This window comes from Salminus brasiliensis, chromosome 22 (genome assembly GCF_030463535.1).
Source record: "Salminus brasiliensis chromosome 22, fSalBra1.hap2, whole genome shotgun sequence".
Taxonomy (NCBI): domain Eukaryota; kingdom Metazoa; phylum Chordata; class Actinopteri; order Characiformes; family Bryconidae; genus Salminus; species Salminus brasiliensis.
Genome location: NC_132899.1, coordinates 15,486,199 through 15,500,868, shown reverse-complemented (window position 1 = coordinate 15,500,868; position 14,670 = coordinate 15,486,199). Strand labels below are relative to the sequence as shown.

The following is a 14,670-nucleotide window of genomic DNA, read 5'->3' as shown; positions in this document are numbered from 1 at the left end:
TCATGTTTCAAACTATAGTCAGATAAAGGACAATTTATCATTTCTTCTCTTCTCTCTCACAGTGTATTTTATTTTGAGCTATGGATTTACATTTGGCAAAATTTTCAAATTATGCATGAAGAGAGTTACTGGAGTATGCCCATGGTCTAAAGATCCTCTGGGTTAGACATCAAGCATTATTTAATCATACTACACTTTTTATTTAATCAGAAAAGCAGTAAATGTTTCAGCATGAAATTTGTGATGTAATGTCTAAAAAACTATTTTCTGCTCCTTTTTCCCCTCAATGTACAGATTTTAATAGTAAACAAAGTTTCTTTCTCTGATGCACAAACAAGGAACTGTTTAAGAACTTTGTGTAGGAGTGTTTACAATCCAGGGCTTTGAAGTTAGCTCAGTATCTCTAGTTTCATGGATAGAAATGCAGGCTACAGATCTTTTGGTCCAAGTCCTCCCCCAGGCTGTCAGACCGCTTAACGGTTCTGCTTGATGGTCCTCAGTACATTCAGACTCACTTATTAAGCACAATTGCACAGCAGTACAACAGAATTCAATCTTATCTCATGCCTCACTTTCATCTGTTGCACTACACTCTAAGAGGTTATTTTTAGTACTGTAAGCAGAACCTCTTTTGGTGCTAAATATAGAACTGTTTTTTAAAAACCCTATTCGCCTTATTTTCCATGACAACAATGGGGGGGCATCTTTGTTTACTTTGTGTTAGAGCTGGCTAGATCTGGCACGACAGTGTATTTGTTGATAAAGATTACAACCACAGCAATAATAAACATACAATGTTTAGTGTAATATGCTCAGTTTAAAACATCCACAAAAGTGTCCATACGACTGCTTTTGCCATTGTGTGGAGGGGAAACCGACACCAGAACATCCTTCATCAGAGAAATGGCTCAGTTATGAAGCTCTGGTGATGCGAACACGCCGGGTGCTAGTGAGGCTCTTAGGTTAGCTACCTGACAGCCTCACAAGTCACCAACGCATTCACTTCACTGAAGCTTCATAACTTTATAAGTTTCCCCTCCATAAAATGGTAAAAGCAGATGTGTGGACGTTTGGAATGTTTTAAATTTAGCTCCTTCAACCTTAAACCCGAGTCCTCTTTTGTGGACGTCAGTGAATGTTATATGGTGCCTTTCAACAATCCAGTATTTTTGTGTTGTGTTGAAAAGCTAGTTATCTGTGCTCTAAATAGCTCTTAAAAACTTTGTAGTATGTTGGAATGTTGGGTTGGCAAAGCCATATACTTTCAGTGATCAGTGTCCACAGCAGTAGCCCACTTCAGACTGCAGTCACTAAAGAACCCTTAAAGAACCTAAGAGGACCTTTTTAAATGTGTCCTACTGGCAGTACCCAGTCATTTAAACCCACTGAGCATCTAAACGATTACACTTAATTAACTGTAAATGCTCAAACACCTCAAATCTGTACATCTGTACACTTGTAATGGGGTTACAGGCAAATGTGAGTATTGTTATTAGTGCACTCTTGTAGCAAGAAACTGTCCCTAATCCACTATCCAGTGGCTTTACTGCCCTGTGCTTAATGGTTGTGTAGTGTTGTTGTATAGTTCATTTATTGCCTATATTTATTGTGTTTAATGCCTGATTGCTTCCTGCTGGTCCATGTTAAATGTAACCATGTCCTCAGAGGGGGACTATATTTCTGTCCTCACTCAACATTTCTGTGGTGAGGACTGACAGTAATGTTGACTTTGACCTCAGAAAACGCATCTTTTTTACTCAAAGAATGAAAAGTAGATTGACAGCCTGATTATATTAACAGTGAAGATAAGAAATAAACCTACTCAACAGCTGTAAAGTTTATAATTGTTGATTTCTAAGAACTCTGATAAGGACAGAGGCACACACACCCACACATTCCCTGTTGTGCGGTTTAGTGATTAGCCCTGTCTAGCAATTTGCAGGTCAGCTCACTGGACTGTTGCATATCGCTAGACTTAAATCTTATCCACCCACATAACTGTGATTTCATTTGTATGCTGTGGTTCTCTACAAATTGTGGGTATGAGCAAATGGACTCCCAGGTGTTAAGATCATATTATCTAACTACCCAGGAACAATCCATTTCCCTTAAATGACCCTTGACTGTATGGAACACTTTCCTGGCAAACTCAATGCTTGTTATACCAGCTTACTTTTGTGGTCTTGTCGGTGTAAAGATCTTCCAAGGCAGCTATTACAAATCAGCAATGCTGGGCCACAGACCCTCAAAAAAGATTAAATTGCCGAAAGATTTTCTAATTCTCACAGGAGGGTATGAAAAGGGCTTCTGTTGAGCACAGTGGTGCAGTTAGTGGCATTGTGTGCCTGTTCTAACAAATAGCCCAGTAAATATAGCCAGGAGGAGACTACATCAGAGCAAAGCAGAGATTGTTTGGGTCAGTTTGAATTATTACTGCATATAAACGTCACTGTATTAGCAGGAATTTCTAATATGTGTTACAGACATAGATGCAATAGTTATAGAGATGTGGCATATTGCATCTCCAAAACCAAGTCTCAGAAATGAGCTGAAAAGAAGATTGCTGTTGAAAATGTTAACCACAAACTTTAAGACTGTTATAACCAGAGGTGGCAGACATACACAAGTCCCATACTTAAGTGAAAGTGCAGCAAAGTGGAAGTATGGTTTACATTTTTAGCTTAAGTAGAAGTTTAATCTAATTAAAGATTACATAAAATACTGAGTTTCATAATTAGTTCATAGATGAAGAGTGTTTTAATAAATGGTTTTCAGCTCTGATACCTTGAACATGTGTAACATTTAATAGCCTGTTTCTCTTGTGACTTAGTTTTAGTATTTCTTTGGCATCATAATCATATCATTATATATACTGGGTTATATTATTTTAGTAATTTTCTTGGTTTTAAGAAATTGTCAGTGAAGAGTCCAGAAGACCGTTGAAATGTTCCTACTTCACAGGACTAATGGGCTTTTGACCTGACTTTTGACTAACTTTTGAACTGGTGAGACTTGCTGGCAATAAGATTAGTATTAAATGCTGTTAGCTGGATAACAGGACAGATATCGACATTTATCTGGGGTACGTAAAGGTAGAGGCATAAGAATACATTTAGCTGTTTTGATAAACATTATAAGACACACACACACACACACACAAACCTGTTTGGCCAAAAAACGAATGTACTTAAGGCACAAAGGCGAAGATTGTGTCCGTGCCTGAATAAAAACTGCACTTTAAAATGGTTAAATTAGAAAGTAACAAGCCTGTTTTTAGTATAAAGTACATATTTATCTTGTGAAAGGTTGGGAGTATAAGTAAAAGTGTTAAGTAACTATAAGTAAAAGTGTTAAGAAAATAAGAAATTATTATACAAAGTACAAATACTTTTCAAATCTACTTAAGTACAATAATAAAGTAATTTTACTTTGTTACTTCCTACCTCTGGTTATAGGTTATAGGGGGGGGTGGGGGGCAAAAAAAAGAACTGCAGCAACAATCTGTTCGACAGAATCAGCAAACTAGTCCCCGCTATAACGTCAACACTGTCATGTTATGCAAGTAGCACACCTGCGTTAAAGAATGATCCAATTAGTCCAGGATATGTAGTGTATACACACTGTTTTTCCTGGATGGAAGGCATTGTTTTCAGATCATACCGATCATATCTCATCTTTTAGCACCAGTGATTCTAACTGGCTAAATGTCAGTATCTTTTAGCAAGCTGCTTCTGAGCTAATAAGCAAAGTCACAGTGTCTTGCCCCATAAAATCTTATGCTAATCTTTTGAATATTAAATGTCACATTTAACAAATCCTCCAGCATTAAAGCTGTATAGTGATCACTAAAACCAGACCTTGGGTGTTTTTCCAGTTTCATATCTGACCTTTGATCACTTGTTCTCACAGAGGTCCCGGAGGCTCCGACGGCTGTGCGCTTAATCGTGTCCAGCAGCACATCTCTCACCGTTACCTTTCAGGAGCCGGCTAGCATCAACTCGGCTGTAGTCACCAAATACAAAGGTGAGAACTCCCAGCTCTGCAACTTGAGCCGGTGGCACTAACACACCAGTCACGAACAACACACAGGCCATCCTCCTGCCATAGTGAATCGCAACGATAATAAATTGTTTCCTCGACAACACATTCAAATATCATGAACAAGCCAAGCACATAAAAAGGTTAAATAAATGCCTGAAAGATCTGCATTGTAGCTTTTCTGATGCCACACGTTAAGTCCATGTATACCATTCCAGTCAATATAAGACACTTTCAATTGCGAAATGCGTTTCAGCAGCATGTTTTCTGCTCTGTGGTGTGTGTTTCTTGCAGTGGAGTGGAGCTGTCTAAAGGATTTCCATTTATTGGCTGGAGAACTGATCCTTGAAAATCTAACATCTCTGAGGTGCACTGTAACAGGTCTTAGTACAGTAAGTACAAAAAAGCTTCATGCTCCCGTTGAATGTGTTTTTGGTTTTCTTGTGTCTTACTGTGTTTTACTGGCATGTAAACAGCTGGTCCTGCACAGACAGCATGAATATCATATGAGCATAAAAGCATGCTACTGCTGTAGTGTGGTGTAGTCATGCACTCTAAAATGATCTTCTCGCCTCCTCTGATAGATTTCTCTTTTGGTTTTCTTTAAAGTTCCATCCACTAATCACTAAATCCGATTAACAACGACTAGACTAGTGGCTGCCTTTTTTAGGGCAGATGTTACACATGAGTGTAGCCCTGTTACTTTTATTGCATAATCACCTGACACAATGATTTGAAATGATCAGAAACATTTAAATGCATCATAATTCATTTCTAGCTTTTTTTAATCATATGTTCACATTGCAAAAAGTAAAAAGAATGTGAATTAAATGCTTATTAACATCACATGTCTTCTAAAAACAACACATTTGTAACTTGATATGCAATTACATCTTAAGAGGGCAGCAGTGAGTAATTATTTTTCTTTATTTGGCTTAAGCAGTTCATGTTTTCAGATATGATGCCAGATTTATAAAATGTGTTGGTAATGCAGTATCCCTATTCCATGCAAAATGTCCTATTCAAAAAGTTACAGTGCCATTTCTCAGTCTTTTTACCACCACAGCAATTTTACACATGGCCCCAGTAACACCCTATCAAAACTTGTTAATTTTCAAGGTGGCATTTTACAAAAACTACAAAATTATTTAGGTGATAATCACAATTACATGGCTATGCAATGTCCTCTGAAATCACAAGCTTCCTCAAGTGTCTTGTAATCTCTTTAACTCTGGCTTTCTTCCAGTACATTCTCAGAAGAGTTCATAGTTTAAAGGCTGCTTATTTATGTAAAAGGTAAAAGGTATTCATACCCCTTAAAAGTCAAATTCACACTTACACAGATTGTTACTGATATTGCAAAGCAGTGCACTCGTTTTCGTTTTCCATACCCAAGTTTGTCAGTTAATCGTTAAAAAAAAAACTAACTGCTGCTTGCATACGTTTTTAACCGTTTCAGACTAGTACTTGATAGAATCAGCTTTTGCTGCAGTAACAGTTTTAATGGGCAAGTCCTCTTCTCCCTCTAATTTCCTTTGAATGGTTTGGTCTTCATTTCTCACCTTTTCCTAAGATTCCCACACTGCCCAAGGAGGATCAATGGGGTCTTTGATCCACATAAAATCTTTAAAAAATAAAATATGGCATGGCATATTTCTGTGAGCAAATTATGTCTAAATATACACTAGATAGGCGTTATATTACCATTAAGAACTGTAATATATATAACCCTTTAAGAACCCCTTTTCTACATTTCTATGGGTATGGATGTAAAGGGAAAAATAACCAGTTTGCCTTCATGTGCATTTCTTGTAGGGAAGGCAGTACTATGTTCGTGTTTCTGCCTACAACATGAAGGGCTGGGGACCATCACAGCTCTCTCAGCCGCCCTGTGCTGTTCCCTCCAGTAAGTTAACACAAGTTTTCACTGCCACATCTATACAGATACAGCACGTAGTAATGATGAACTCATTATGGCATAGGTCTGTCTGCACGAATGTTCCTCCACAAATTGAACATTCTTGAATCTTCAGACTACTTTTATATTTGTAATTCAATCAGAAGAAACCGATTGAAAAGATAGATGTTGGTAAAATCGCTGCCTCGAGTTGACTGTCACGACTCACTTGGCACATCCTGCCTCTGCTATTCTCTGTCCCTGGCCTTGAGGTGCCTCTTCAAAAGCAGTACTGGGAAAGAAATGCAGGCAAGCCAGCCAATGTCACCAGTGTTGTGCATCAGCAGATGATGAATCCAGAATTAGAAAATGTGCTGAGATCTAGTGCTAAGATTTAGCTATAAAAATGTAATTTTTTTTAAAATGTTTATTTTTTATGATGATGAATTCATTTTATGAAGTGTTTTATTGTAAAATGTCTGTGAAAACACAAGCTCAAACCAATAAAAAGAGCTCTAGCTCTGTTTGCATTGCACATACGTGTGCTCATTTGTCTCCTAAAGTGCTGTTTTTTAAACCGTGGGTTGCGAATCTCAAGTGGCTCATTGAGGTTTAAACGTGGCTTGGCAAATCTAATTTGGTAGTCTGATGTTTTATGTTCACATTAATTTGTCGTGAAGGCTGGGCCTACACGGAGTCAAATCAATCTGCTGTACTCAGAACAAATAAAGATTGTTCTGCTGTGTGCTGAAGAACAAAAAATAAAAAGGTGGGATATAATGACGTGCTGGGAATAGATTTCGCAGTTTGTACTGTGCAGCACAAGTGCTTTTTATTTATGAATATTTCAATTATGTAAGTTAAGCTAGTTAGGTTGTGTTTATTTTCCTTTTGTAAATGACCATTTTTAATAATACCTGACAAACACTAGTGATCCAGCTGCCTAGAGATATGAGGGATTTTGTGCTTTTTATAGTGAATTAATAACAGAAACTGTGCAATCCTGGATTTACTTGTTCTATGTCAATTCCATGTTAGATTTTAATGGTTTATGCTATTTATTAATTAATTAATTAATTATTTACCTGTCTGCAAGCTACATGTTTGAGCATTGTCTTCTGGAATTAATATTGTCCCAGCAAAGTCTTGGGTAAAAGACTGTGTCTTTACTGTAGATTTTGTAAGGGGGCAAAAAAATAGCACATTTCAAAAGATTTAATATGGGTTTGTGTGTGTGTGTGTGGTTCAGACTGGAAAGAGTGTGATGGTAGAGAATCGCGGAAGAGGGGGCATATCGAGGCCATGGAGAGGCTGCTCCAGCAGGTCCGCGCCACACACCAGCACTACAGCTGTGGAGGTACAAGCACATCAGCACCCACACTCCATAACACTTTTACTCAAAGTACTTATGCATGTCTCTCTCGGTTGGACTGTGCCTCTCTCTTTCTCTGTGTTTTTGAAACAAAGAGATTTTTGAACACTATTAAAGGTAATTTAAAAGATTTATTTGAATAAGTCTATGAATGAAAACAAAACAATGTGATAAAATTTAATGATGGTTTGATGGTTTTATATTCCAAACTACTGTTAAGAGCACTTGAAGCTTTTTTACTCACTTACTAAGGGTGATTTAAACAGCTGGTTTGTTTGTTGTGATGTCAGCACTCATCAAGCAGGTATTAAATGCTGTGGGCACGGCGGTGTCCTCAGATTTACAATATTATGAGTTAATTTTGAGATAATCAGTATTTCCACAATTCTCTTAGAGTTTGTGTAAGCCTGGTGTATAGATTTATAAAGGTCTGTGTGAGAAATATTTAAGATAATTCTGCTCTAAGATAATTTCAGTTTCCTAGAAGCATTTTAGCACACAGATTATTCTTAAATAGTGGATTGAGCATCACACAGAACACTCTCTCTACCAGTTAAGACAATCCTAACACTAAAGGCTTGTTTACACCTGGCATTAACATGCGGGGACCATTGTTTACAGGAAGTTAAACTGACATGATGTACGCATTGGTGTGGTTTCAACGCGGGAAAGTAAAATCAGATCTCATCTGGATACGCTCTGACCAGATTCTGTTTACACTTCACAGTAAACACAGTAAAATGCGTCCCCACTGTGACCAGATGAGATCAGATCATATTTTCCCGTGTAAAACGTGCAACAAAATGTACAACATTTCCATTTAACTTCCTGTAAACAACAGTTTCTCATAAAAATTGACCTGCTCCTGGAGACCTGGTGAACAGTTTAGAGGAACTGTGGTGGTTCTGCAGCACAGTGGAACAATAGATAGTTCTCACATTCCCCTAATGGCTTTATCAGAAAATGTGATGGACTATTTAAACTGCAAGGAAACAAACTCTGTAATACTGCTCTCATCTACCGGAAAATAAGCATGAACGGGAATGTATGCACACTCACACACACAGAGCAAGAGAGTGAGGGACGTAGAGCAAGATCCACAGTAATTATTACTCGCATTAACGTTTTTTTGTTGTTTTGTTGGACAGAGGTATTTCCACTTGCTTGACTGAATTGATTCACAGAAAATGCCATTACACTTGTATTAAAATGTAGAGGAGATCTGTTTCTGACCACCTCCAAATGTGGATTGAGTGATCCGATCACTTCGATCACAGTGTGTCTTGGAGTTGTTCACACCTGGCTTTCCATGTGGACAATTGAAACCTAAACGTGATCCGATCACAAAAAATGTATGTTAATGCCAGGTGTAAACAGGCTCTAAGACCCGTTTAGAAAAATGGACCCTGGGTAAAACAGCATGGTTCAAAGTAATTCAGTGCCTCATTGCAGGCCAAGAACAGATATATAGATAGGTTAGCATTACACAACACTTAATTTATGCTCAATTTAAGAACTTAATCGCAACCCCAGTTTATCATACTTAGAGTTGCAGTGTTAGGATTAGACCTCCAACAGCTGGGTTGTATTATGATATTTCTAATTCATAACCATAGAAAAACCACCTTTGGTTCCATTAAGAACCATGTTATTAATAGAGATGTGTAAGCACAAAATGCTTTGAAAGGGCTTAAGAGCCTTCACTTGATGGGAATGTTCTTCACACTCACAAATCTTTATTACAAACATTTCTTTAATGGAATCATAAGTGGCTATTTCATGGCATCGCTCAAAGGACCTTTTGAAGCACCTATATTTGTAAGTGTGTGTGTGTGTGTGTGTGTTTGTGTGTGTGTGTGTGTGTGTGTGCGTGTGTCGTATGACGATTAGTGTATAGTATCGTGTGTTGCTCTGCTCTCCCACGCTGTTCCAGAGAGTCATAGTTGTGAATGTCTGAAACAGACACATGTTCTTCCTGTTGTGCTTTGATTGTTCTGCGGATATAAGAGCCTGACATCAGCATGGAAAGCTCAGATGGTGAATGCAGAAATAACGTCATGCTCATCAACTGTGTTTTTCACCCAGCTTGTAGACGTCTTTTGTGTCAGCCCTCGTTTCTTCTCTCGCTTTATTGTGTTTTTCATCTCATGTTTATAGCCCTCATAAGCCTCTCTCTCTCGCTCTCTCTCTTTCCCTCTCCTTTCTGCCTACTCACCAGAACTGTTTTCTCCAAGTCTTATTCTCGTCTTCCTTTAAGCCCACACTTCTTCCAGTAGATTAACTCTGTATTAAAGTGGAGAAATGAAGCGTGGTAAAAATGTTTTTTTTTTTCTTGACTATGGGCTACCCAGAGCAGCCTGAATGCGCTCTCTCAGCCTTTCCTCCAGCCTCCTCGGGACCTGCCAGGATACAGGAGCAGGGGCGCTGGGGAATTGTGTACATAAATAATCTTTTAATACATTTATCCATTTTGGATTCCATGCATTTATGGGTAGAGCGTGTTGCTGGTATACTGTAGCTTTGTAAATCACAGGGCCGGAGTGCAAACACCTCTGCAGATCAGTGCAGCCTGGCCGTAGCGCGCCGGCCGGGCTATACGTGGAGAGAGGAGCGCCAGCTTTGGCCCACCGCCCACTCCCTAATCCAGGAGCTGGCTGGAGGGGCATAGAGGAGTGTTGTTCGCTGAGCTGACAGTAGCTCAGCACTCACAAACACCAGCTTCATTAGGCAGCTATGCGCGCCGCCACTGGCGGGAGGAGAGAGAAAGAAAAAAAGTCTGCATCACTCATCTGTTTATGAGTCAACACACGAGTCAATGATGTCAGGGGGGTGGCTGCCAGAGTCTCCAGCGACATTATACTGGATAATTGATTCTAGAAGAAAAAGACTATTTGAGAGTTGTTTATGGTTTGTTTGGTGTGTGGGTTCTCTCTCTCTCTCTCTCTCTTTCTCTCTCGCTGGCAATTCACGACATTTAAGGACTTGCACAGAAAAGCAGAAAAACAGAAAATTGCCTCCCACCATGTCTGACAGAAAACCCCCTCTTACATTCACTGCTTCAAGAAGAATTAAGCTTTTAGAGTGCTCTGATTTTGAGTGCTCGAGACGTAGTACTCTCTCACGTCTGTTTGTGTCTCGCAGAGCGCACTTGCGCTTGCGTGTGTGTATGCGTGTGTTCCGCACGCGCGAGCACACATGCTGGCAGGGCGCTGTATTTACCCAGTTTATTTTTGGAGAGACGGTGTTCGAAAATAAATCTGCAAAATTAATCAGCGCTGGTACAATGCCACCACTATAAAAACCACTGCAAAAAAGCGCGCTGCTCATTTAAGGGGAGGTTATCTTAATTTATGATGTGTATATGTGGAGCTGAGAGGGTGCTCACAGACCGAGGGGTGTGTGTGTGCGCTACACACAGCTCTCTGTGTTCCAGCATGAGACACAGCGACACCCACACACACACGCACGCCCGCACGCACACACGCACACCTCCTCAGCTCCACTCTCTTGCCGACTATGTAAGCTGCTTCTGTGAGTGGGGGTCTGGAAAGTCTTGCTCGGACCATTATAGATGAGCTCGCTAGCTTCATATATGTTGAAAAGGCTCTGTTGACCTTCACTAAATTACTTAGAAAATGGAGAACGCTACCAGCACTCCTCCCCTGCATCTCTCTTACACACTCCCACTCTCTTTCACTCTCACTCACCTCATTTCACGGTCACACTCGCTGCGCACGGCAGACAGATGGATTGCCAAGTCATTAATCAAAGGTGATCCATTTTTTATTTTCATAAATGAAAAAGCATTTCTTTATTTATTTGGGGTGACAGTTTGGCGGCACAGGAGGCCAATGCACTCATGTCGTATAATCCACTTGTCAAAGTCAGTTAACCTCCAGAGCGAAAAATAAATACAAATTCAGGAGCTGAGTTATCAGCACATGCGACGGCAGCAGCAGTAGTAGTGGCAGACATGCTCGCTTCTATACACTGGAATTCTGCAGCTTTCTCATACTCTGCACACTGCGTAATCCCTAGAATATGGACACCATGTCTTCAAGCTGACCAGCATTCAGTTTTGAAGTGACCACAAATATTGAAATATGATTGTGATTCAGGTGATTCCCATGCTAAGATGCCTCCTGTCTTTATATACAAGCACATACAATTTAATAAATAGAAAGGTTTAATGGCAATGAAATAATATTTTGAGACCATTAATAAAAAAAATTGCTGGCCGTAACAAAAGCATGGTGCTGTTTGACATTAATTTGTCACTTTGACTGATACCACCTTTGAATTTGTATGTAGGAGAGGTGATACTTTATTAACGCAATAATATGTAGATCTTTTACACTCAAAAACTGCACTATGTAGCCATGGTGGAACTGCAAGAAGCCTCTCACGAGAACTGCGTTACGCTGCATGTATAAATATCCTCTAATATTACTACACAGCCTCAGTCCACATGCTTCTTTCACATCAGATGCCAGTTCTGTATTGCTCAGCTAGTCAACCAATGCATGTGAATAGCTGTCTATGACAAGGAGCTTGTTTTATGAAAGGAAATTGTTTGTGAAAGAAAGTGAAAGTGAAACATTACAAAAATGGAAAAGCAGGCTAAAGTGTTTCGATATAGAATGTGAGTTTGTAACTAACATTGTGATGAATCATATATGTGTGCATTTCAAAATGATAACCATGATAAGGGTTGACTTTCAAGGGTTAAGCAGTGTTTCCCCCATGTCTAAAACACACGAAGGGTGGATAAGGCTGGTTATTTGAATATATTGAATATATGTGTGTCCAAACACACTATAGTATTCAAATGGTATTGAATGATTGAAGTTAATAAAAAAAATGTAGATGTGGAGCATCTAATACTTGGCTAAAGTAAAGGTTTGTGTCATGAAATTAACCACAGACCAAAGAATAAGGACATTTTGGATAAGCCATACATGGCTAACCTTTAAGGATTTTGACTGCCACGCATGTCTGGGAAACACTGGGGTTAAGTGTACTGTGCTATTGCTCTTTAATTTCTTTATATTTCTGAATCACCAAAAAAGCATTTGCTGTTGTCTGCTCCTACAACAGCATATGTTAAGGGATCTCGATAGATCTACTCTGTTTGCAGCCAACTGACATCCGTTGTCCTTTATTTCACCGTAAGATGGTAATCCTGAACATAATTGTTTTGAACGCAGTTCCAGTTGAGACAGTTACGACTTGCTATTGGCCAACATAGAATGAATCTTTGGCACAAGTGTTTCCCATGTCTGTGAGCACATACTGTTAGCAGGATACTGCTACCAGTCATTGAGTTAAAAGGACAGGGCTCATAAGACACAGGGGCCACAGGGGGTTTGATAGGAGTTTTTAAACGGAAATTTTCACCCCCTCATGCACCCCTACTCCTGTGGAGACAGAGAGACTAGAGCTAGCGTGATTACTCTCGTGGTGACTGGGTTTTTCTAATGGTCACTTGCACGTTGTAAACAACTTCTCAGCCACACGAATTGTTCCGTCTGCGCTTGCTGTTTACACGGGGGGCAATTACGTGACGCTTAATTTCATGAAAACAGGGTCGTCTGAAGATAGGCATCACTGAAAGGCGCGCTGATACGGCTGCATTTGAAGCAGGAGATACGCAGCTAAAAAGCTGTAGATAACTCTTCTCTCGGTGGCGTGACCCTCCTGACCCTTTTGCCTTAGCAGCCCTGAGGCACACTCTCACATGATCTGTCTCTGTTTCACTCATTTCTCTTTCCTTATAAAATATACTCAGGCCTTGTGCAGTCTTAGTGTGCCTGTCTTCACTTCCAGACATGTTTGTTTTAATGGGGACAAAAAGCGCCAAGGAATTTGGAATTTTCAAGAAATACTCTTAATTTCTTCTATTTTCGCACAGTCGGCAGCCTTCAATCTTATTAAAAACGGTTCTTTGGCTCGGACATGTGGTTCAAAAACTCCTTGGTATAGGTTTTATTCACAACTGGCAGAGATTCTTTGAACACATATAGTGCTTTCAACCATTAATTTTGTTGAAAGGCAGGTTTGTCAGAGAACCGAAAGTGGTTCTTCTATGACTTCGCTTTGAAGAACCGGCTTTTGACTCCTTTATTTAAAGTGGAAAGGTCTGCATGGCCGTCATGCGTTAATGCTGGCTTATGTCATTATCTTTTAGCATTACTAATGAATTAGGACTTGTATTTAGGAAGTATTTGTTCAATTTTATTATATTTACTTGTGAGAGGGTCAGTCGGTCCTCAGTGTAAGTAAAGCATAGTTCTCTCTTACTTTCAGACACCTCGAAGCTGCAGAACACCAGTCGCAAGCAGTCTGTCTCTAGAAGCCTGAAACACCTCTTTCATTCCTCCACCAAATTTGTTAAAACCCTTAAAAGGTCAGTATACATTATATGCTTAACTCCGCTCTTACGATGGCATGTGTTACTGCTTTCTGTCATCATGGGTAATCTCTCATGCACTGAGTGTGTCCTCTCGCTTGGGTTCTAGAGGGATCTACATAGCTGCAGTGTTTTATCATAAGGACAGTTTGCTGGTAACTAATGAGGATCAGATTCCCATCGTGGAGGTGGAGGACTCCTACAGCAGCTCCCTCATGCAGGACTTTCTGTGGTTTACCAAGGTATGACAAACACTCCAGCTGACCGCTATGCACGGGTAATGGAGGGAGCAGAATTGCTCTAGTTAAGTAACAGCATGTTTGGTATTTTATAAAGCATAGATAGCAGATACATCTGTCAAAGTCATTTAAATGGTTTGTTCTGTCTCATAATATACATATTATCCCAGATTCAGTAATGCATTATATTTATTTCGGTATGGATATACAGTTCACACACTAAACATGACAAATTGAAATCTGTGTCTATCACGACATTTATATGAAAAAAAAATGGATATAAATAGTTGCATAAAAATGTATGCATTTGTATATCTGCAGCTTTCGTGTATGTGGGAGGATGTCCGGTGGCTCAGGCAGAGTATGACTATTTCCAACTCGTCCTCCTCCACACTGCAGTCCAGGCAGAAGATGCTGTCTGCCGCTGGTCAGCTGCAGGTGTGCCAGCTCATCATTAACCTCGCTAGTGTCTTATTTGCCTAATGAGATTTCAGCCTCACCGCACACAAATTGAATTGTGTCTGGTAATGCACAGTGAGAAATTTGTAGCATTTGTGGTTGGTGTGTGGGTGGCTGTGTGTTTTGTGAGGACGTGAGTTCAGATCGCATAAAATGGGGCAATTATAGGTGCTGCTATCCAGTAGCTTGAGCTGTTTGTTTTGGAAGCCACTCATGATTAAAAGCACACACTCGCTGCACTGTTATATCCACTTCA

At 39.7% G+C, this 14,670-nt stretch overlaps 1 protein-coding gene across 3 annotated transcripts in view; it reads left to right on the top strand.

Moving 5' to 3' along the window:
* The window catches only part of ankfn1a (ankyrin repeat and fibronectin type III domain containing 1a), a 75,156-nt gene that overhangs the window by 49,054 nt on the left and 11,432 nt on the right, over window positions 1-14,670 (top strand). For all 3 annotated transcript variants that reach the window (XM_072667383.1, XM_072667382.1, XM_072667384.1), the window contains 7 exons: window positions 3,910-4,023; window positions 4,333-4,430; window positions 5,854-5,944; window positions 7,185-7,292; window positions 13,614-13,713; window positions 13,826-13,958; window positions 14,277-14,393. In XM_072667383.1, the coding sequence (XP_072523484.1) occupies window positions 3,910-4,023; window positions 4,333-4,430; window positions 5,854-5,944; window positions 7,185-7,292; window positions 13,614-13,713; window positions 13,826-13,958; window positions 14,277-14,393 (761 nt within the window). The remainder of the gene's footprint in view (window positions 1-3,909; window positions 4,024-4,332; window positions 4,431-5,853; window positions 5,945-7,184; window positions 7,293-13,613; window positions 13,714-13,825; window positions 13,959-14,276; window positions 14,394-14,670) is intronic.